Here is a 22,000-nt window from a genome sequence, read left to right on the forward strand (position 1 = left end):
ACCCAATCAAGCAGAGACTGAATAGGAAGGTTGATATATTCCTCATTCTGAAAAGATTGAGGTATGTATAAGAAGTCATGGCAAAATAAGCAATGATTTCAGAGAAAAACACAGCAACTAAGTTGCTGGAATAGTGAAAGCATTACAACCATTTCAGGTGTACTTACCAGAGTGTTCAGTCAGTGAGTGCATTGACGAGCGTCTCCAAATTGAAGAGGATCCAATGAAGTTCCCCTGGAATTTCTTATATATATAGGGAGTATTGATTAGCTTACTCCCATCAGGTGCAGGTGCCTCCCTCCCCCCTCCCTCCCCCCCCGCATACACCGGGGGAAACGAGCAGCACAGCTGTGCGCTCCTACGTGACCCCCCCCGGCGTTCCGGAGAGGACAATGCCTTCGGGCATCCCCGTCTCCTCCGCCGCAACTGCGCAGGCGCCGTGACGTCACGCGCACGCTCACTGAGGTGCGCGCGCGTCAGTACGGCATCCGGAGGGGATCCGGGACGCCGCTGGCAGGGTGAGAAGCGTCCAACTCAAGGTGTTGCCACCTAGTGGGCGCATATAGGAGACGCTGGTCCCAAGCGTCTCCTCTCTCACCCTGCCAGGAAGACACAAAGGTGCACCCCCGCCCCCAGAGGAGAAGTGCAGACACAGGAGGGGAGGCAAAGAGGAACACAGAGCCACACAGCCGTAAATTAAATGCTGTGTGGTGAATGATGGTAAAATGCAACAGAGGCAGTCCACACTACTTGTTAGCAACATGCTACATGTATGGTCCGTATGGTGTGAGTTGGCTGCTGGTTGATCATAACCACATCATGCTCTGCATGGCATAATTTGCTTAAACGTGGTTACATAATTGTAATATCATTGTCCTATTCCAGTTACATAATCAAATGACATAATTGCAAAGACAAAAGAAAAATTGCATAATATCAAATATCGAATGTTGTTACATATAAAGAACTTCGAACTGTTTCTAGGCTAGATTTTCTTCACGAATAAAACATTACGAAGCATGTGGTACATTTTGTTAGATTTTATAACGTACACCGGGGTATACACCTCACACATTCAAAGGTAGTAAAGAAAGAGAGTAATATCGATATTAATGGTTGCGTGTGGGGAAAACCAGGCAGTAGCATAAATAGGACTGGGAACGCTAATAGATGAGATGTATTGTGGAACCTCCACAATAAGTGGCATGGAGAAGGAGGGAGGGGGGGGAGGGGAGAGGGGGTAAGGGGAGGGGAAAAGGGGGGGGAGGGAGCGGGAAAAAAGGGAGGAAGGAGAGGGAGGGGAGGGAAGGGGAGGGGAAGAGGGAAGGGGAAGGAAAAAAGAGGGAGGGAGGGAGGGGGGAGGGGAAGGAAAAGGGGGGGGACTGAATTGGGAAGGAAAGAAAAAGTAGGTAATGTTGAATCTTCTCATATTTAAACAGAGTGTTATAACACATCTGGGGTATGGGGTCCTTTCCCATAGGTTATTGTGTCTTTCCAGATGAGAACCCCTGCAGAAAAGGGGCAAAAGAAATTGATTCATTTAAGCCCGGTGGAGAGGTGGCCTGTAACTGGAATATCCATCTCTGCTCTTTCTGCAGCAGAGACTTATTCCAGTCGCCCCCTCTGATGGGGATCTTAATTTTGTACAGGGCCACAAAGGTAACTCTAGGGACTCTGTAGTTGTGTGTGAAAATTATATGCCTCCCAATGGGGAGGTACGGATTCCCCACCTCCATACTATAGATGTGTTGGGAAATGCGTTTCCAGAATTCCTGCCTGGTCTTCCCCACATAGTACGCACCACATTCGCACTCCATCAGATACACTATTCCGCAAGTGTGGCAATTTACAAACTGTGTAGGTGTGAATGTGCTTCCATTGGGTAAAACAAAGATTTTATCTTGTTTAATGAATGAACAATATGAGCAGTGTCCACAGGGGAAAGAACCCACTGTGGAACAATGTTTTAATCTCATATTGTCATTGGTGTACTCACTTCGGACGAGTTTGTCACGTAGTGACATGGCTCTCTTGTACGTTATGGTGGGTTTCTCTTGAACAAATCCACGCAGTTTAGGGTCATCTGTGAGAATGCTCCAATGACGCTCTATAATTTTTTTAATAGCCTGATGTTGTCGGGAATAGCGCATGATAATCCGGGTGGGATTACATCCAGAATTCTGGGAGGGTTTGGATTTAAAAAGTAGTTGAGATCTAGACTGTCCTATAGCTTGATTATAAGCTTTTTTAAGGCACGATCTACTGTAGCCCCTTGCTAGCAATCGACTTTGGAGCCCCTCCGCTTCTTTTTTGAATAGAACGTCATTTGAACAGTTGCGCCTAAGGCGCAAATACTGTCCATAAGGGATCGAATTCTTCAATGGGATCGGGTGAAAACTCTCAGAGTGGAGGACCGTATTACCAGCAGTTGTCTTACGAAACAAAGTGCTAGAAAGATGTCCTTCAGCAGTGACCGAAATGGAGACATCTAGAAAGGTGACGCTGTGGGGGTCATGGGTCATCGTAAACCTCAAGTTACGATCGTTCACATTGATTTTATTGAAAAATTCCAACAGTGTGATCTCAGGTCCCTCCCAGATGACGAAGACGTCGTCGATGTACCTCAGCCATTTGGTTATATGGCTGGTGTACTCGACAAGGTCCCCCTCATCCAGGAGGGACTTCTCCCACTCCCCCAGGTACAGGTTGGCGTAAGAGGGGGCACAACAGGTCCCCATAGCCACACCCTGCACCTGGAGGTAGTGGGAGTTGTCAAAACAAAAATGGTTGTGATGCAGTATATAGTGTAGCCCATTCAAAATGAACCTGACCAATGCCGGATCATATTGGGAATGCTGTTGCAAGGCTTTTTGCACAGCAGCCAAACCCTTGGAATGGGGGATGCTGCTGTACAACGCCTCAACGTCGATGGTCACCAAAATGGCATTCTCGGGTATCTTCAAATCATTGATGAGTTGTAGAAATTGTATTGTGTCCCTGACAAAGGAGGGCAGGGACAGAACAAGAGGCTGCAAGTGTGCATCTATGACACGGCTAAGGTTTTCCGATATGGCTCCATTGCCAGAGACAATGGGGCGGCCTGTGGGTTTAGTCGGATTTTTATGTATCTTAGGTAGACTATAAAACGTAGCTACCTTCGGATGTGGAGTCCTAACGAATTCATAGATATCCTTAGTGATTTCCCCTCTGTAGAATGCACGATCAATCATACTGTAAAAGCTAGAATTGTATTGGTTGATGTTGAGGGCTGAAATAACTTTATACCATTCTTTGTTCTTTAATATGTCTAAACACATTGAGACATAGTCGTCATTGTTCATGACGACCACATTGCCCCCTTTGTCTGAGGGTTTTATCACAATTTCGGGGTTTTTTATGAGGCGTTGAAGTGCCAAATTTTCATCATCAGAGAGATTGGCCGGTTTAGATTGAATTTGTGATATTTTGCATATGTCACAAATTGTTTGCCTTAAAAATACTGCTACATTGGGGTTGATGCTTGAAGAGGGAAATGAGGTGGAAGCCTTTTTAAACATCGTTAGGGGATTTGGAGTCGATCTGTCCACCTCCTGCAGTAAGGCGTCCAGGTCGATTTGGTCTATTAAATCCACTGTGTTGTTTTCTTGGTAAAGGAGAGTTAAGTCTCGTAAGGCCCTACATTCCCTCATGTTGAAAAAAGACCCATCCACAGCGTCACCTTCCGAGTCATCCTTTGCATGCAGGTATTTTAGTAGTAACCTACGTGCAAAGAGTTGTAAGTCAAAGACGTCGAAGTGTTGTTCAGGGCAAAAGGTTAGTCCCCGGGATAAAAGCTGTATCTCACTAGGTAGTAAATCGATGGAAGATAGATTAACTACACTTAGGTGGCTTGGTGTATTCGCACCACAAAGGGGTCTAGGCCCTTGCCTGTTTTGTTGGTCTGTGGGGACACGGGTCCCCGAGATGAGTTTAAAGCTTTTTGTGGGGCTACTTTATTCGAGCCAACAGGGGGAGTGGGATGTTTGAAAAGTTCCTGTGTGGGTGGAATGTTGGTATTAGATTCGGGAGATGTTACCCTGCCCGCCTCTGCAGTACAATTTGTTGTTGCAGTACGGTCGGGCTGGGCATCATGAGAATCTGTGTCAGAGATAGTACTTACCGAGGCCGAGATGCCGAGAGCGGTTTCGCCTTTGCGACTAAGCGCAGTCCGCCCCCTGGAGTTGGGACAGGGGGGTGAACGGCACAAAGAGGCACAAGCTCCCCAATGGACCGTAGGTGGCTTGCTGGTGAGGTCTTGATAGAGAGGAGCCGCTGTGTAGGTACTGGTAGGCAGGTGCAGACAGAGACAACAGGCAGGAGGTCCAGAGCTGGGCAGAGGATCAAACACCGGGATGGTGCTATGGCACTGCAGGATCTGCAAGGTAAGGTGACAAGATCAAGGAAGTCCAGGTACAAGCAGGGGGTCAGGCTAGGAGACAGGAGACAGTCCAGGTAACAGGCCGAGGGTCAAACACAGGAGATTGGTGGGAATCCGATAAACAGGCAGAGGTCAGGTCCAGGAGAGAGGCAAGAGAAGTCCAAAGGCAAATCCGGGTCACAACAGGTAGTCAGGCAGAGATACAGGATACAAGTTCAGGTACTACAGGAAGCTGAGACAAACCAGCAATTTGTTTGATCCTCTGAGCGCCTTTTATAGGCTGCCCAGGGAATCACGTTGGGTGTGCACCAGTGCGCGTGCGCGAGCGCCGTAACGCCGAGCCGCGAACGCGCATGCACCGAAACGCCGTTCTGCCGGGAATACGAGAAAAACGACCGGACCGGAACGAAGGCTTCTTCTGACAGTGCCCCCCCCCCGAGGGGTGGCCTCTGGACACCCAAGGTTGACATCAGTTCTGGATGTTCTCGGTGAAAAGCCTGGAGAAGTTGAGGAGCATGTAGATTCCTGGCTGGTTCCCAGGAGTTATCCTCAGAAGGATACCCCTTCCATTTGATTAAATACTGCAGCTGTCTGCCATTTTTTCTACAATTTAGAATTTTTTCTACCTCAAACTCGTCTTCTCCGTCGATTAGAACCGGTGGTGGTGGAGGCTTTTCTCTGTCAGGAAAAGGACTGGGAGCCATAGGTTTTAAGAGGGATGCATGGAAGACTGGGTGTACCTTGTAAGCATCAGGAAGAGCTAATTCAAAAGCGACTGGGTTGATTACCCTTTTTATTTTAAAAGGACCTATAAATTTTGGCCCCAGTTTCCGAGAGGGAATTGGCAGTCTGAGATGGATAGTTGATAGCCATACTTCTTCGCCTAATTTAAAGGCCGGGTTCTCCTTCCTTCCCTTGTTGTAGTACTTTTGGTAGTCATCCTGAGCTTTTTGCATCGCTGCTTTGATCTTTTGAAAATTTAACTGGATAGAGTTTACTCGGTCCTGCACTGCAGGGACGGATAATTCAGGGATGGAAACTGGAAGAAAGGAAGGGTGAAATCCAAAATTGGACCAGAAGGGTGTCTGGTTGGTAGCGGAATGGATGGAGTTGTTATATGCAAATTCTGCATATGGCAGGAGGGAGGACCATTCATCCTGGGAATCGGAACAGAAGCATCAGAGGTATTGTTCCAGGGTTTGATTTGTCCTCTCCGTCTGGCCGTTACTTTGAGGATGATAAGCAGAAGACAAGCAAATTTTTATTTCCAAGGTCTTGCATAATTCCTTCCAAAACTTTGAAGTAAATTGAACCCCTCTGTCAGAGGTGATGCTCACTGGGGTACCATGAAGCCTGATAATTTCTTTAAAAAACATGCTAGCAGTAGCAGAGGCAGAGGGAGTACCCACCATAGGCAGAAAGTGTGCCATTTTTGAGAGTCGATCAATTACGACAAAGATAGTCGTGAATCCCCCTGATGGAGGTAAATCCACAATAAAGTCCATGGAAATTTCCGCCCATGGGCGTTCAGGGATAGACAAGGGTTTGAGCAGACCCCATGACCTTGTATTTGAGCCCTTGCTGCGCTGGCACGGGATGCAGGATGAAACATAGTCTTTGCAGTCTTGTCTCCAGCCTGGCCACCAAAAGAAACGTGAGATCAATTCCATGGTCTTTTGTGACCCAAAATGGCCTGCTAGCTTGTGGTCATGAAAGGACTGTAGGGTTAGGAGCCTAGATTCCAGCGGGACGAAAATTTTTCCATGAGACCAAAATAAATCATTGCGTTTCTCCATAGAAGACACTTGGGGTTCAGAGCATTGAGCAGATGTGGATTTGATTGCGGACATTAGGTCTCCTTGAGTAACCAGAAGGAAATTTTGCGGAGACAAAATGGTACTTGGCTCTGTTACCTGGGAAGTTTCATGGAACATCCTTGAAAGTCCGGCCGCTTTTCCGTTCTTTGAACCTGGTCTATAAGATATGTGAAAATTAAATCGGGAAAAGAAGAGAGCCCATCGGGCCTGCCTGGGTCTTAGACGTTTAGCAGTTCGCAGGTACTCCAGGTTTTTGTGGTCAGTAAAGATCATGATAGGATTAGACGCTCCTTCCAGCAGATATCTCCACTCCTCTAAGGCAAATTTGATGGCCAGTAACTCTCTATCGCCTACATCACAGTTTCTCTCGGGAATGCTTAATTTCCGGGATGCAAAAGCCACGGGATGTAATAGAGCCTTGAGCCCTTGTCTCTGTGAGAGGATGGCACCAGTAGCGGTCTCTGAGGCATCAACTTCCAGAACAAAAGGCAGGGCTGGATCCGGGTGTCGTAAGACTGGTGCAGACGAGAATAGTGCTTTCAATTTTAGAAATGCTTCCTGAGCCTCCAAGGACCATTGAAAACGACTATGCTGGCGTGTCAGTTGAGTAATGGGAGCCACGATAGTTGAAAATCCTACAATGAATCTCCGGTAGAAGTTGGAGAAACCTAAGAAGCGTTGTACCCCTTTTCTGTCTACAGGAGCTGGCCATTCCTGGATTGCTTTGACCTTCTGGGGGTCCATTGCAACGCCGTTAATTGAAATTATGAATCCTAAGAATTGCACTGTAGTTTTCTCAAATTCACATTTCTCTGCCTTGAGGTATAATTTGTGTTTTCTGAGAATCGAGAGAACCAGTTTGACATGCACCCGATGGAGTTCCAGGGTGGTTGAAAAAATGAGAATGTCGTCAAGGTAGACTACTGGAAAGTTGTCAAGATGTTCACGAAAGATATCGTTCACTAAGTGTTGGAACGTGGCCGGGGCATTACAGAGTCCAAACGGCATTACCAGGTACTCATAGTGTCCAAACCTGGATCTAAAGGCGGTCTTCCATTCATCGCCTGCTCGGATCTGGATGAGATTGTAGGCGCCACGCAAGTCTAGTTTGGAAAAAATGCGGGCGGATCTGAAGCGTTGGAATAATTCCGGGATGAGAGGGAGCGGGTACCGATTCTTGACGGTAATTTTATTTAATTCCCTGTAATCGATGCAAGGTCGGAGGGATCCATCTTTTTTTTCTACAAAGAAAATACCAGCTCCAGCCGGTGATGAGGAGGAGCGAATGAACCCTTTCTCAAGATTTTCGTTAATGTATGTTTTAAGAGCCTTTAATTCTGTTTCGGACAGAGGGAAAATGCGACCAAAAGGAATTTCAGCATCCGGCAACAGGTCTATGAATTCCAGGTAGCTCTCGGGTACATGTTGCAGACTATCGGACGTGGTTGCAATGGTAGAAACAGAAGCTGGGGCCGGGAGAAGGCAATGTCTGGAGCAATATTGAGATGAGAAAGAGACTTCCCTCTTATTCCAGTTGATCTGTGGTTCGTGGGCTTGAAGCCATGGGAGTCCCAGGATTATGGGGAACATTGGAGAAGAGATAATATCGAAGCGGAGGTATTCTTGGTGGCCAGTATCAGTGGTGGTAAGGATGGGTCTGGTTTCCTGCGTGATGGGCCCAGAGCGGGGAAGAGACCCATCGGCTAGGTGGATCCGTAGACTTTGGTTCTTCGTGGTCAAAGGAACATGCAAGCTTGCGGCTAGTGAGGCATCCAAAAAACAGCTACACGCTCCGGAGTCAATTATAGCGGGTAGGTGAACCTCCTTTTCCGGGAGCTGTAAGGAGACAAAAAGAGTAACGTAAGGTTGAGAAGACCCGGTAACTTGTTGATTAATAGCAGGCCGTAAGTAGGACTTACTGGGTCTCACGGGGCAAGAACGAAGGAAGTGTCCAGAACCCCCACAGTAAAGGCACAGATTGCCCTGGCGTCTACATAGTCTTTCCTCCGAAGTGAGTGGGGCACGGACTAGGCCAAGCTGCATTGGTTCAGCTTCAGGAGCGGTAGGAACCGGTGGAGCTGTGTAAGGTGGATGGACAGGAGTCAGTTTAGGCATCATCCAGGTAGGGCGAGGAGTCTGAAAGCGCTCTGTGCGTCACTCACGCATGCGACAATCTAATTTAGTGGTAATTTGGATGAGGTCTTCCAAAGAATCAGGGGTCTCAATCCTGGCCAGCTCATCCTTCAGTGCTTCAGACAGCCCTTGACGGAACTGATATTTAAGGGCAGGTTCATTCCAGCTAGTATCAGCTGAACTTTTCCGGAACTCTACAATATAGTCCTCTGCAGGCCTTCGTCCTTGGCTCAGGTTATGCAATAAAGTTTCGGCCGTGGCCGTGCGCTGGGGGTCGTCATAAAGTTGTGCCATGCCTTCGAAGAAGGCATCTACTGAATTCAGGATAGGGTTCCTCTGTTCCATTAGGCTGTGAGCCCAAGCTTGTGGTTCATCGGCCAAGAGAGAAATGATGAACCCAACTTTTACCACCTCTGACGAAAAGGTCCTAGGTTGCAGAGCCAAATACAGAGAGCAAGCGTTTTTAAAGGCCCTGAACTTCTTGCGATTGCCAGAGAAGCGCTCTGGTGTGGGAACCCTAGGTTCTGGAGCGGCCATGACCACAGTGGGATTAGTTGGCATCTGAGGAGAGGAAGCTCCACTGGGAGGTACAGAAGCCGCGGCAGGAGCTGGAGATGGTCCGGAAAGCTGCTGAAGGCGGCCATCAATTTGGGCGTAGCCGTCTTGCAATTTCTGGACGGCCTCAGTGAGGGCCGAGACCTGCTGACACAGGATCTCCAATGGGGAACGCGCTCTGTCGGCCTCAGACATGGCTGGTTTGTACTGTCAGAGATAGTACTTACCGAGGCCGAGATGCCGAGAGCGGTTTCGCCTTTGCGACTAAGCGCAGTCCGCCCCCTGGAGTTGGGACAGGGGGGTGAACGGCACAAAGAGGCACAAGCTCCCCAATGGACCGTAGGTGGCTTGCTGGTGAGGTCTTGATAGAGAGGAGCCGCTGTGTAGGTACTGGTAGGCAGGTGCAGACAGAGACAACAGGCAGGAGGTCCAGAGCTGGGCAGAGGATCAAACACCGGGATGGTGCTATGGCACTGCAGGATCTGCAAGGTAAGGTGACAAGATCAAGGAAGTCCAGGTACAAGCAGGGGGTCAGGCTAGGAGACAGGAGACAGTCCAGGTAACAGGCCGAGGGTCAAACACAGGAGATTGGTGGGAATCCGATAAACAGGCAGAGGTCAGGTCCAGGAGAGAGGCAAGAGAAGTCCAAAGGCAAATCCGGGTCACAACAGGTAGTCAGGCAGAGATACAGGATACAAGTTCAGGTACTACAGGAAGCTGAGACAAACCAGCAATTTGTTTGATCCTCTGAGCGCCTTTTATAGACTGCCCAGGGAATCACGTTGGGTGTGCACCAGTGCGCGTGCGCGAGCGACGTAACGCTGAGCCGCGAACGCGCATGCGCCGAAACGCCGTTCCGCCGGGAATACGAGAAAAACGACCGGACCGGAACGAAGGCTTCTTCTGACAATCTGCTTGTGTGGGAGCAACATCCATCGCACGTTTTTTAGAGTCGTGTTCAGGAGAATTCCTGAAACTACGATCTCTTTTCTGTTGTACTTTGCTACGCATTTGATTGCGTTGGGAGGAACTTTTTCGTTCGAATTCGGGATCAGAAGATCTCCGAAGTTTCGAAGTTTGAATGTTCTTTTTGTTTTTCGGGTCCTGACGTGATTGATTATTCGATGGGGACCCATGGTTTCTCCATCTGTAAGCATATCCCTCCGAAAAGGCATGTTTGTCCCTCCAGAATTGCGTTTCCTTATTGTGCAGAATGTTTTTATTAAAGGTAGAAAGTTTCTCTTCCAAAAGGGTTTGAGATTCAGCAAACAGGGGGTGTTGGGCATACGGACTCAATGTTTGTTCCAATTTACTAATAACGCCATCTAAGAGGGCAATCTGTTTACCGTACTCCCTGGACAGGATTAACATCATCTCCCTGGAGCACTATTTCAGATTGGCCTCCCATTCGGCCTTACACTCATCACTTATTAAATCAACATTTGGAAATATTTGGACACGTAGTCCATAGGGGTTGATTTGTTCCTCGAGGTATCTGCCGAAACTCTTGACATGCCAAAAGAGGGCAGATTTTCTCTCGGGTGTTTTAGTCAATTTTTGAAATAGTGATGTAATAGACAGGGTTTTTTGATCGCCCTGTTCAACTATTCATATTTTATTTCATTGGCTGCTCTAAAGCCCCGTTAGGGGGTCTTTTGTATTTTTTAAGCTTGGAAAGCAGCTGATGTTCTACAGTCCTCACAGTGGATAACCAGGGCGCGGATCAGAGGAAACAGGACATCTCACATGAGACTGTAGTGAGAGCTGGATTCTCGTTCAGATGGTGTGTGGTAGATGTGGTAGATGTGTTCTCCCTGGGGATGAAATTTTTTGTTATGTTAGAACATCAGCTGCTTTCCAAGCTTATCCATCTTTAACCAGTGGGACAATTTAATTATACATTGTTTACTTGATGGACTTCACCTATCCACTTCATGTTGAGAGACTCATGAGCCATTTATTGTACTGATGGTGACACCATTTATGAGTACCTTTTGTGTTTTTTCACATTTGATTCTTATGCGCTACATTTTTCTTTATCATGTTCTTATCGTTGTTGTCACACTGTATGTAGCTGCTTCCTTTTTGCCTATTTTTTGATAGCGCAGTGTTTATCTTTAAATTTGTATTTGATGATTTGAATATACAAATACCATACTGGTGACCCCCACAATAGGGATAAAACTTTTTCGCAGAAGGGAGTTTAACAAGACTTGTGGCCACTCATTAAAATTAGAAGAAAAGAGGTTTAACCTTAAACTACGTAGAGGTTTCTTTACTGTAAGAGCGGCAAGGATGTGGAAGTGCCTTCCACAGGCGGTGGTCTCAGCTGGGGGCATCGATAGTTTCAAGAAACTATTAGATAAGCACTTGAACGACCGCAACATACAGGGGTATACAATATAATACTGACATATAATCACACACATAGGTTGGACTTGATGGACTTGTGTCTTTTTTCGACCTCACCTACTATGTAACTATGTAACTTGAGCTTGCTTTCTCAGGTGTGCTTGTCATTCTTACCAACATTCAATCCCCCAATCACAGTGGTAATTCTTCCTAGACAGGTTCAGGAGCCATCTATTTGTGTTTGTCCAACACCAACTGCTTGGCCTTTTGCCTCCTCTCCCAATGTTCCTGTACCCAAGAACTAAGAGTTATGGGCAGGAGTTGTTCCAGTGTCCCCAACAGAAGGTCCACGGGCATCTGGCCGGACTGCCCAAACATAAGAAAGAAGGGCATTTGTCCGATGGACTTGTGGACAGTGTTGTTATAGGCTTATACCACAGCCCCCCCATGTTGGCACCACCGATCTCAATAGCTTTAAAGTCTGTAGCATTCAGCAGGGTGTGATTTAATCACTCACAGGTACCATTGCCTTGGAGGTGATAGGGAGGGGTGTGGGATTTACATTTGGTCATGATTACATACTCAAAGTTCTGGCCTTGACCTGGCAATATCCACTTTGAGCAGCCATACGATTGGACAATGTGCTCCCAGAAATTTTTGCAGTGGTGACAGCTATCTCGTCCTTGGTAGGCACCACCACCACAAACCTGGTAAAGTGGTCACCGAAGACATGCACATATTGATAGCCATAGGGCGTGCTGGAGATCGTTAGGAGGTCCATGGTCACCAATTCCAAAGGGCTCAGGGGTGGTGATTGTCATTGGAGTGATCTTTTCAGAGGGAGCCCTGCAGCTGGCGCAACTTTCACACTCCTGACAAGCTTTGTGCACCCAGTCTGACAAAAATGGAACTAAGAAGTGTAGCACTAACTCACGGTGGAGCTGCTGGTTTAAGCGGGTCTGTTACCTTCACTCTGCTTCCCTCTGTTTCACCGCCACCGGGTCTAGGGTTCCGTTGAGTTTACTCCTGGACAACACACGCACCAACACTGGAGTACGTTTTCAATGCTTTATTAAAACAAACGACTTAGGAAGTAGCAGGAGAGAGGTAGAAAGGAAACTTGCAAAAGAAACTCAAATATTCTCTGGTAGGGTTCTCTTGACAAAATGTCCTGGTAGAATTCAAATACTATTGAAATGCACTCCCCTCGTGGGACACACTCTTTGCTCGTCTGGATAGGCCTCTCTCACCGGTTTAGCAGCCAGCACGCAGCACGAATCAAAGTATCTGCCACAGACTTAGGTGGGAACAAAATCCGTACGATCCTCTGCCACAGGATGTATAGATTTCTCTGCAGTGAAAGTCAGTCACAGTGCTTGAACCTTTAAGCCGAGCCGGCAAAACTATGCTGTATAGTTACTTTTGGATACGTCCTCCAACCGAGTCACCAGGCCCCTCTATAGACCAGCACGCTGCGTGATCTCTCCAAGACAGGTCCTCCCCTGAGATCTCCTCGGTTGTCCAGCTTCGTCACACAGGACCGACAGCTCAGGACCATTCCTCAGCCGCGGTGGTAGGCTCCAGACAAGCCTCTGGAGACACCCCTGCGCTGCTGTATTGTGGGCCTCCTGATTGGAGGACCACGAGGTAGCTCCTTAACGCATACCTGTCGGCCAGGAGGGCCAGCAGGTGGCTGTAAAACGAACCCCAAAATATGGCGTCTGACCCATAAATACCCTCGCCCAGAATGCAACTCGGAGGACCACCTCCACCGAGCGTGCCTCCGGGACAGAGGAGCATCCATTCGCTTCAACACGTTGCCTTTCCAACCCTGACCAGTGATAACAGCGACACCCATCGGTCAGCACGGAAACACACACAACGTCAGCCAAGCTGGAACAGAGGCAAATCTAACCTTCCTAACCCCCAATTTACTAAATTTACCTAACATGCGTTAGATTTCAAATCTACCAGCGCTACAGAAGTACCTCCAAACCAGTGATTCTGTCTGATCCACCCCAAAATGGCTACCTGTTCTGTGAATTACTTGGCAGATCTCTAGGATATGCGACTGGGGAATATCCCATAACTCGGAGGGGATACATGCCTGACAAGGTCCTTGATGGACCATGGATAGGGTACGGCCCAACCGCCACTCTCATTACAGGCCTTGCAGGGTTCGATTATAACGCTGGTCCACTGTAATTTTTGGGGTGGCCCAACAGGGAGTGACCAGACCACTTCTTGTAAGGGTGGAAAAAGTAACGTTGGCTTGGGGCTGTACAGACCTATACTACTTGCTCCATTTGCTTCTTGGTTGCCCTGCAGAAGAGCGCCACCCGCAGTGGAGAAAGAATACTACGCCTGCCTACACTGGTGTCACCAGGACAGGAAGACACAGGGAGCAATGAAGGCTAAATGATATTCTATTGCTGCTTGCTTGATATCATTATGGTGTTCTTGCTGTTTCTGTTCATTACTACTTCCCGCTCATGTGACACCCTGTCCCCAGGACAGGAAGTTATCAATATATCCCTTATGAGGACACAGGAATTAACACTTTCTGCTTGTCCCTGCTACAGTTTGATGTTCTTCATGGTCCAAATCCTTTCTGTAAATCTATTTTGGTATAATCAAAGGTTTTTAATCCATATAATAATTGGTTTAATATAAACAGCTCTGATGAAGGGTGTGATGTTCTGAAATGTGTTGGATTTCCACCTCTACCATAAACACATCAGTGCTTGAAATTCCACAGCTGGCCTTTTGCTATTGAGGTTTTAAGATGAATGCATAAAAAGCCAACAGTGGTTCAAACCCTCTCTGTGCATAACTAAATAAAACAGTTTCTCTGGAGTTCAGCTTTAGTGATTCTGAGAGGCCGTCCCATGTCCTCAAGGAGAATGGATTCCTCTGGTTAGGGGCCCCTTTATCTTACCCATAATTTCCTGTAGTGGAGAGCTCAGGAGATCTCTGTCTGTGATCTCGAATGATTTATTATAATTGGTGATGGTGGTGACGCCATGTTTGGTTTACAGGAGTGGGTCCAGCATTTGGCGTTGATCTTCATGCTCTTCGTAATGCTGGCTCTTAGAGAAGGTCCAAGCCGGAGTGCGTACACACCAGCCATTGTCCTGGGGCACCTGGATGAATTCAGCAACAAAAGTTTTCCAGTTGGCTACATCCCTACAACCCCAGCCATCCGGGACATAATGCAGAGGGTCGGCAGAAGCCCCATTACCCCAGGTAAGATCAGCTCTAAGCCGAGCATTGTGCTCCTCCCTGATGAATGAGGAGTGTATGGGGGTCATCATAGGGCCTGACTGCTTTATAAAATCTTTTAGTTCCTGTTCAAGTGTTAGATGTGTGTACGAAGCTGGGGTACCCTAAGAATGACCTCCGCTAATAAATGAATGGAAATTACAAAAGTCCCGATTCCTCCTTCCAGAAATATCAATGCAGGAATTCCAAAACACTTCTGACCTCCAGGACGCAGTTTATGGGAAAATCACCGCTGCTGTGGAATTTGAGAACGAGTTTACGTATTTTATCAGATATCATCACTACACCATCCCGAACCCCAATGACTACTTGGCTCACAGAGGTAAGAGAGCAAGTAGCCAGTTTTTTACCAGTGCCACGGAGGTCTCTGTTTTTACGTCCTAAGCAATTTCACTTCCTTTAAAAACATCAGCATGCTGAAACTTTCATACTGCCACTTGTTGTTTTCTTTTTGCATTTACATGAAAGTCTACTGCAGCCTTTCTCAACCATTTTACCAGAGGAACCTGTAAAATAAGTTTCAGGGCTCAGGGGAACCCCTGCTAATTCAATTCATTGGGGGATCAGTGGGGAAAATATCCCTTATGTTAGTGGCATTTGGCCAGTTGTCATTGGGAAGAATTTCCCTTACATTGGTGGTCAGTGGGAAGAATGATCCTTCCATCAGTTATCAGTGGCAAGAATGCTTCTTGCATTGGTGGTCAGTGGGGAGAAAGATCCTTCTATTGGGGGTCAGTAGGAAGACTTCTCCTTACATTGGCGGTCAGTTATAAGAACATCCCTTACATTGGTGATTCATGGAAAAAAAGGCCCCTTAGATTGGTGATTAACGAGAAGAATGCCCTTTACATTTGTGGTAACCAGTGGGAAGAATGCCCCTTAAAATGGTGGTCAGTGGGAAGAATGCTCCTTACATTGGTGATCAGTGGGAATAATGTCCCTTACATTGGTGATCAGTGAGAAGATTGCCCCTTACATTGGTGGACAGTGTAAGAATGCCCCTTATATTGGTGACCAATGGGAAAAAATGCCCCTTACAATGGTGGTCAGTAGGAAGAATGCCCCTTAAAATGGTGATCAGTGGGAAGAATGCCCCTTATATTGGTGGTCAGTGGGAAAAAAATGCCCCTTACAATGGTGGTCAGTGGGAAAAAAATGCCCCTTACAATGGTGGTCAGTGGGAAGAATGCCACTTACATTGGTGGTCAGTGGGGGAAGAATGTCACTTACATTGGTAGTCAGTGGGAAGAATGTCACTTACATTGGTGATCGGTGGGAAGAATGCCCCTTACATTGGTGGTCAGTAGGGATGAGCTTCGTGTTCGAGTCGAACCCATGTTCGACTCGAACATCGGCTGTTCGATCGTTCGCCGAATTGCGAACGTTATGGGCCGTTCGCGCTAAATTCGTGTGGCGCGTCACGGCCCATAATTCACTGCGGCATCGCAGTGCATTGCTGGCTGATGATTGGCCAAGCATGCACTATGACCCGCATGCTTGGCCAATCACAGCGCTGTCAGTAGAGAGAGCTGTAATTGGCCAAAGCCAGGGTGGCTTTGGCCAATTACGGCTCAGGGCATTTAGTACACACCCCACACTATATAAGGCCGCCTGCACGGCGGCCCTGTGTAGTGTGTGTTCCGGTGTGCTGAGAGATAGAGAGAGAGAGAGACAGTGTCATTTGATTTGAGTTAGATAGATTAGGCAGAACAGTCAGTCAGTTAGCTGCACTTACAGTGTATTGTGTATATATATGCATCCCAGGTGTTGCATATATATATATACACTGTATTCAGTTTAGCTAGATCCGTTCCTGTTATCTTCTATCTAGACTATTTACATTTAATGCAGTGCGTCCTGCTCACAGTGTTCAGCTAGATCCGTTCCTGTTAAATTCCTACTGACCGGCAGGCTTGTCTGGTTACAGTATATAAAGCTACCTGAAGAAAATTACAGGTGTTCTATTTGATCCTATTAGTACCACGGTCAGGCAGCTAGACTATTTACATTTAGTACAGTGTGTCCTGCTCACAGTGTTCAGCTAGATCCGTTCCTGTTATCTTCCTACTGACAGGCAGGCTTGTCTGGTTACAGTATATAAAGCTACCTGAAGAAAATTACAGGTGTTCTATTTGATCCTATTAGTACCACGGTCAGGCAGCTAGACTATTTACATTTAGTACAGTGTGTCCTGCTCACAGTGTTCAGCTAGATCCGTTCCTGTTATCTTCCTACTGACAGGCAGGCTTGTCTGGTTACAGTATATAAAGCTACCTGAAGAAAATTACAGGTGTTCTATTTGATCCTATTAGTACCACGGTCAGGCAGCTAGACTATTTACATTTAGTACAGTGCGTCCTGCTCACAGTGTACAGCTAGATCCGTTCCTGTTATCTTCCTACTGACAGGCAGGCTTGTCTGGTTACAGTATATAAAGCTACCTGAAGAAAATTACAGGTGTTCTATTTGATCCTATTAGTACCACGGTCAGGCAGCTAGACTATTTACATTTAGTACAGTGCGTCCTGCTCACAGTGTACAGCTAGATCCGTTCCTGTTATCTTCCTACTGACAGGCAGGCTTGTCTGGTTACAGTATATAAAGCTACCTGAAGAAAATTACAGGTGTTCTATTTGATCCTATTAGTACCACGGTCAGGCAGCTAGACTATTTACATTTAGTACAGTGCGTCCTGCTCACAGTGTTCAGCTAGATCCGTTCCTGTTATCTTCCTACTGACAGGCAGGCTTGTCTGGTTACAGTATATAAAGCTACTTGAAGAAAATTACAGGTGTTCTATCCCAGCTTAGTGCAGCTACAGGCCATTAGTATGTCTGGAAGGCCAAGAAGGAGAGGCAGACAGTCACAAGCCAATAAGAGAGGGCAAGCAGGCTCTGTGTCTAGTGCTGGTCGTGGAGACGGTGCATCCTCATCAGCACGTGGCCATGGGACACGCTTGGCCTTTTTTTCGGCAGCTGGCCATGTTGAGCCGCAACATGCGGAAGACTTGGTCGAGTGGATGACCAAGCCGTCCTCATCCTCCTCATCCTCTCTCACCCATGCCCAGGGTGCTTTGTCTGGCAAAGCAGCGGCCTCTTCCCTCAGCTCAATGTCATCAGTGACTCCTTCCCTAGCTCCACCATGTCCTCATGAGGATTCCCTCGAACTGTTTGACCACAGTGTTGGGTACATGCTCCAGGAGGATGCCCAGCGTTTGGAAGGCTCTGATGACGATACTGAGCTCGATGAAGGCAGTAACATGAGCGCGGACAGAGGGGGTGCCCAAGAAGGACAGCAATCTGGCAGTCATGCTCCCCCTGCTGCAGCATACTGCCAGGTTTGCTCCAGTGATGAGGAGGGAGGGGATGATGAGGTCACTGACTCAACGTGGGTGCCTGATAGGAGAGAGGAGGAGGAGGAGGAGGAGGAGGAGGAGGAGGAGGAGGAGGAGGAGGAGGCGGCAGCACATCACCAACGAGGCAGGATGCCCTCCAGGGGCCAGCCTAAGGGCAGCACATTGACTGCATCACACCCCAAAGCTCCACATGTGCAGGGCGCTGCAGTCTCTGCGCGTTATTCAAAAAGTTCTTTGGTGTGGGCCTTTTTTGAGACGAGTGCATCAGATCGCACCGCTGCTATTTGCAACATATGTCTCAAGCGTATCTCGCGTGGCCAAAATATCTCCCGCTTGGGTACCACATGCTTGACCAGACATATGTTGACCTGCCATGCAGTTCGTTGGCAAGCGTATCTAAAAGACCCACACCAAAGAACAAAGAGGATCTCTCCTTGCTCCTCATCAGCTGAGATTTCCAACCCCACTAGACCTTCAGTCCTCTCTGAGACCTGCAGTGAGAGGAATGAAGGTGTAGAATTAGGTGTGTCACAGCCAAGTACTTGTGGGCAATCTGCTTTTGGTACACCGACGTCAGATTGTACCAGGCAAATTTCCCTGCCCCAGCTGCTGCACCGCCGAAAGAAGTTTGCTCCCAGCCATCCACATGCCCAGCGGTTGAATGCTAGCTTGGCAAAATTGCTAGCACTTCAACTGCTGCCTTTTCAGTTGGTAGACTCTGCCCCCTTCCGTGAGTTTGTGGAATGTGCGGTTCCTCAGTGGCAGGTACCCAAACGCCACTTTTTCTCACGGAAGGCGATTCCGGCTCTCTACCGGCATGTGGAAGGCAATGTCCATGCCTCGCTGGACAGGGCGGTCAGCGGTAAGGTGCATATTACCGCTGACTCATGGTCCAGCAGGCATGGACAGGGACGTTACCTAAGTTTCACGGCGCATTGGGTGACTCTGCTGGCAGCTGGGAAGGATGCAGGACAAGGTGCAGTAGTGTTGGAGGTTGTTCCGCCACCACGCCTCCAAAATGCTGATTGTGACACACCTCTCTCCTCCACCCCCTCCTCTTCTTCTTCCTCCATGGCCTCTTCCTCGGAACCAGCGGTGCTCCGTAGGCGTTCAAGGGGCTACGCAAGTACGCAGGCCAAAAGATGCCATGCGGTGCTTGAGCTGGTGTGCTTGGGGGACAGGAGCCACACTGGGGCAGAGGTTCTGTCAGCTCTGCAGGGGCAGGTTCAGAGGTGGTTGACGCCACGCCAACTTAAGGCAGGAATGGTGGTTTGCGACAATGGCACCAACCTCCTCTCTGCCCTCCGACAGGGACAAATGACCCATGTGCCCTGTTTGGCTCACGTCCTTAACTTGGTGGTGCAGCGGTTCTTGGGCAGGTACCCGGGCTTACAGGATGTCCTGAGGCAGGCCAGGAAAGTCTGTGTGCATTTCCGCCGGTCATATAATGCCAGTGCTCGGCTGACGGACCTCCAAAAGGAGTTTAACCTGCCCAAGAACCGCCTAATCTGTGACATGCCCACCAGGTGGAACTCAACGTTGGCCATGCTGCAGCGGCTGCACACGCAGCAGAGGGCCATCAATGAGTACCTGTGCGACTATGGCACCAGGACAGGGTCAGGGGAGCTTGGTTTTTTTTCCCCACGCCAGTGGGCCATGATCAGGGATGCATGCACTGTCCTGTCACCATTCGAGGAGGCCACGAGGATGGTGAGCAGTGACAGTGCATGCATCAGTGACACTGTCCCCCTTGTCCACCTGTTGGAGCACACGCTGCGTGGAATAATGGACAGGGCACTTGAGGCAGAACAGAGGCAGGAAGAGGAGGACTTCCTTAGCTCTCAAGGCCCCCTTTATCCAGACAGTGTTCCTGCGTGCCCGCCGATCACACAGGAAGAGGACGAGGAGGAAGAGGAGGAGGAGGAAGATTGTGTCAGTATGGAGGTGGAGCCTGGCACTCAGCATCAGCAGCAGTCTTTAAGGGATCAGTCCCAAGAAACACATGGACTTGTACGTGGCTGGGAGGAGGTGGCTGCGGACCATGTCGTTCTTAGTGACCCAGAGGACTCCGGACCGAATGCCTCAGCAAACCTACGCTGCATGGCCTCCCTGATCCTGCAAAGCCTGCGTAAGGATCCTCGTATTCGTGGTATCAAGGAGAAGGACCAATACTGGCTGGCAACCCTCCTTGATCCACGTTACAAGGGTAAGGTTGCGGACCTTATCTTGCCATCGCAGAGGGAGCAGAGGATGAAACATCTTCGGGAGGCCTTGCAGAAAGGTCTGTGCAACGCGTTCCCAGAGACTGGGAGGTTACAAACTCCTGTTTCTGGACAACGTGTTGCTGAGGCTTCGGTCAGTCAAAGAAGGAGCGGTGGAGAAGGTGGCCGTCTGACCGATGCGTTCAGACAATTTTTTGGTCCGCAGCCCCAAGGTATGATCGGTTCCAGCAACCATCGCCAGCGTCTGTTTTACATGGTGCAGGAATACCTAGGGGCAAGATCAGACTTGGACACCTTTCCCACCGAAAATCCTCTGGGTTACTGGGTCTTGAGGATGGATCACTGGCCAGAGCTTGCACAGTATGCAATTGAGCTACTGGCCTGTCCTGCATCCAGCGTTCTTTCGGAACGCACATTCAGTGCTGCTGGAGGCGTGGTAACCGATCACAGGGTGCGTCTGTCCACCGACTCGGTCGATCGGCTGACCTTCATAAAAATGAATGAGTCTTGGATCACCACCAGCTACCAAGCACCTGATGCTGATGTAACCGAATAATTTTTTTTGAAATCTCAGATCCCTTCAAAGACTGCCTATGCTGATGCTGAGTGACTATCCCTGAGTAATTATCCTCTTCCTCCTCAATCATCACGCTGATAGCTTGTAAGAACATTTTTGGTTCTGGGCGCCACCACCAGTGCCTAAGGCACAATTTTTCAGCCCCTGTTTAACAGGGGCGTGTAATTACAATTTTTGATGTAATACTTTGCAGCAGGGCTCGTTCCTGCATTCCAACTAGAGTGTCTGTGAGGGGTTGCAGTGTTGTGGCACCAGCACCAGTGCCTAAGGCCCAATTTTTCTGCCCCTGTCTAACAGGGGCGTGTAATTACAATTTTTGATGCAATACTTTGCAGTAGGGCTCGTTCCTGCGTTCCAACTAGAGTGTCTGTGAGGGGTTGCAGTGTTGTGGCACCAGCACCAGTGCCTAAGGCCCAATTTTTCTGCCCCTGTCTAACAGGGGCGTGTAATTACAATTTTTGAAGCAATCATTTGCAGCAGGGCTCGTTCCTGCGTTCCAACTAGAGTGTCTGTGAGGGGTTGCAGTGTTGTGGCACCAGCACCAGTGCCTAAGGCCCAATTTTTCTGCCCCTGTCTAACAGGGGCGTGTAATTACAATTTTTGAAGCAATAATTTGCAGCAGGGCTCGTTCCTGCGTTCCAACTAGAGTGTCTGTGAGGGGTTGCAGTGTTGTGGCACCAGCACCAGTGCCTAAGGCCTAATTTTTCAGCTGCTGTTCAACAGGGGCATGTAATTACAATTCTTGATCTAATATTTCACAGCAGGGCCCTGTGAGGGCTTACAGTGTTGTGGCCACAGCAACACCTAAGGCCCAAATTTCTGCTGAGTATATAGGGCAGGACCCTACTTTCAAACATCTAACTTACAAACGACTCCTACTTGCAAACGGAAGGAGACAACAGGAAGTGAGATGAAATCTACCCCTAGGAAGGGAAATTCTCTCCTGTAAGAGTTAATATGGGAAAACAAGTTCTCCTTTCCACTGATGCTTTCCAATCCTTGTTCCACAAAAAAACCCAAATTTTCAAAAAACATTTTTCATTGGGACAAAAAAGTGAGGTGAAATCTTCTGAAGAGGAGGAAAGACAGCAAAACAAATGTCACAGGGGTGATAACCCTTCCCTATGTTTTCCAAAAAGCTTAGAAAAGATTTTTTGGCTGGAGCTAAACACGTTAAAAATGTTCAAAATTACAAACAGATTCTACTTAACAACAAACCTACAGTCCCTGTCTTGTTTGCACCGCCTGTATACTGCTGTTCAGAGTATATAGGGCCTGGTGGCCCCACAC

General features: G+C 48.2%; 1 protein-coding gene across 2 annotated transcripts in view; it reads left to right on the forward strand.

Annotated features, from left to right (window-relative positions):
- Window positions 1-22,000, forward strand: part of LOC141113854 (ABC-type organic anion transporter ABCA8-like) — a 233,996-nt gene that overhangs the window by 12,683 nt on the left and 199,313 nt on the right. For both annotated transcript variants that reach the window (XR_012236820.1, XM_073607179.1), the window contains exons 3-4: window positions 14,313-14,520; window positions 14,723-14,878. Coding sequence is in view for 1 of the 2 variants with exons in the window: in XM_073607179.1 (XP_073463280.1) it covers window positions 14,313-14,520; window positions 14,723-14,878 (364 nt within the window). In the remaining variant the exon portion in view is untranslated. The remainder of the gene's footprint in view (window positions 1-14,312; window positions 14,521-14,722; window positions 14,879-22,000) is intronic.

This window comes from Aquarana catesbeiana, linkage group LG12 (assembly GCF_042186555.1).
Source record: "Aquarana catesbeiana isolate 2022-GZ linkage group LG12, ASM4218655v1, whole genome shotgun sequence".
In the NCBI taxonomy this organism is placed as follows: domain Eukaryota; kingdom Metazoa; phylum Chordata; class Amphibia; order Anura; family Ranidae; genus Aquarana; species Aquarana catesbeiana.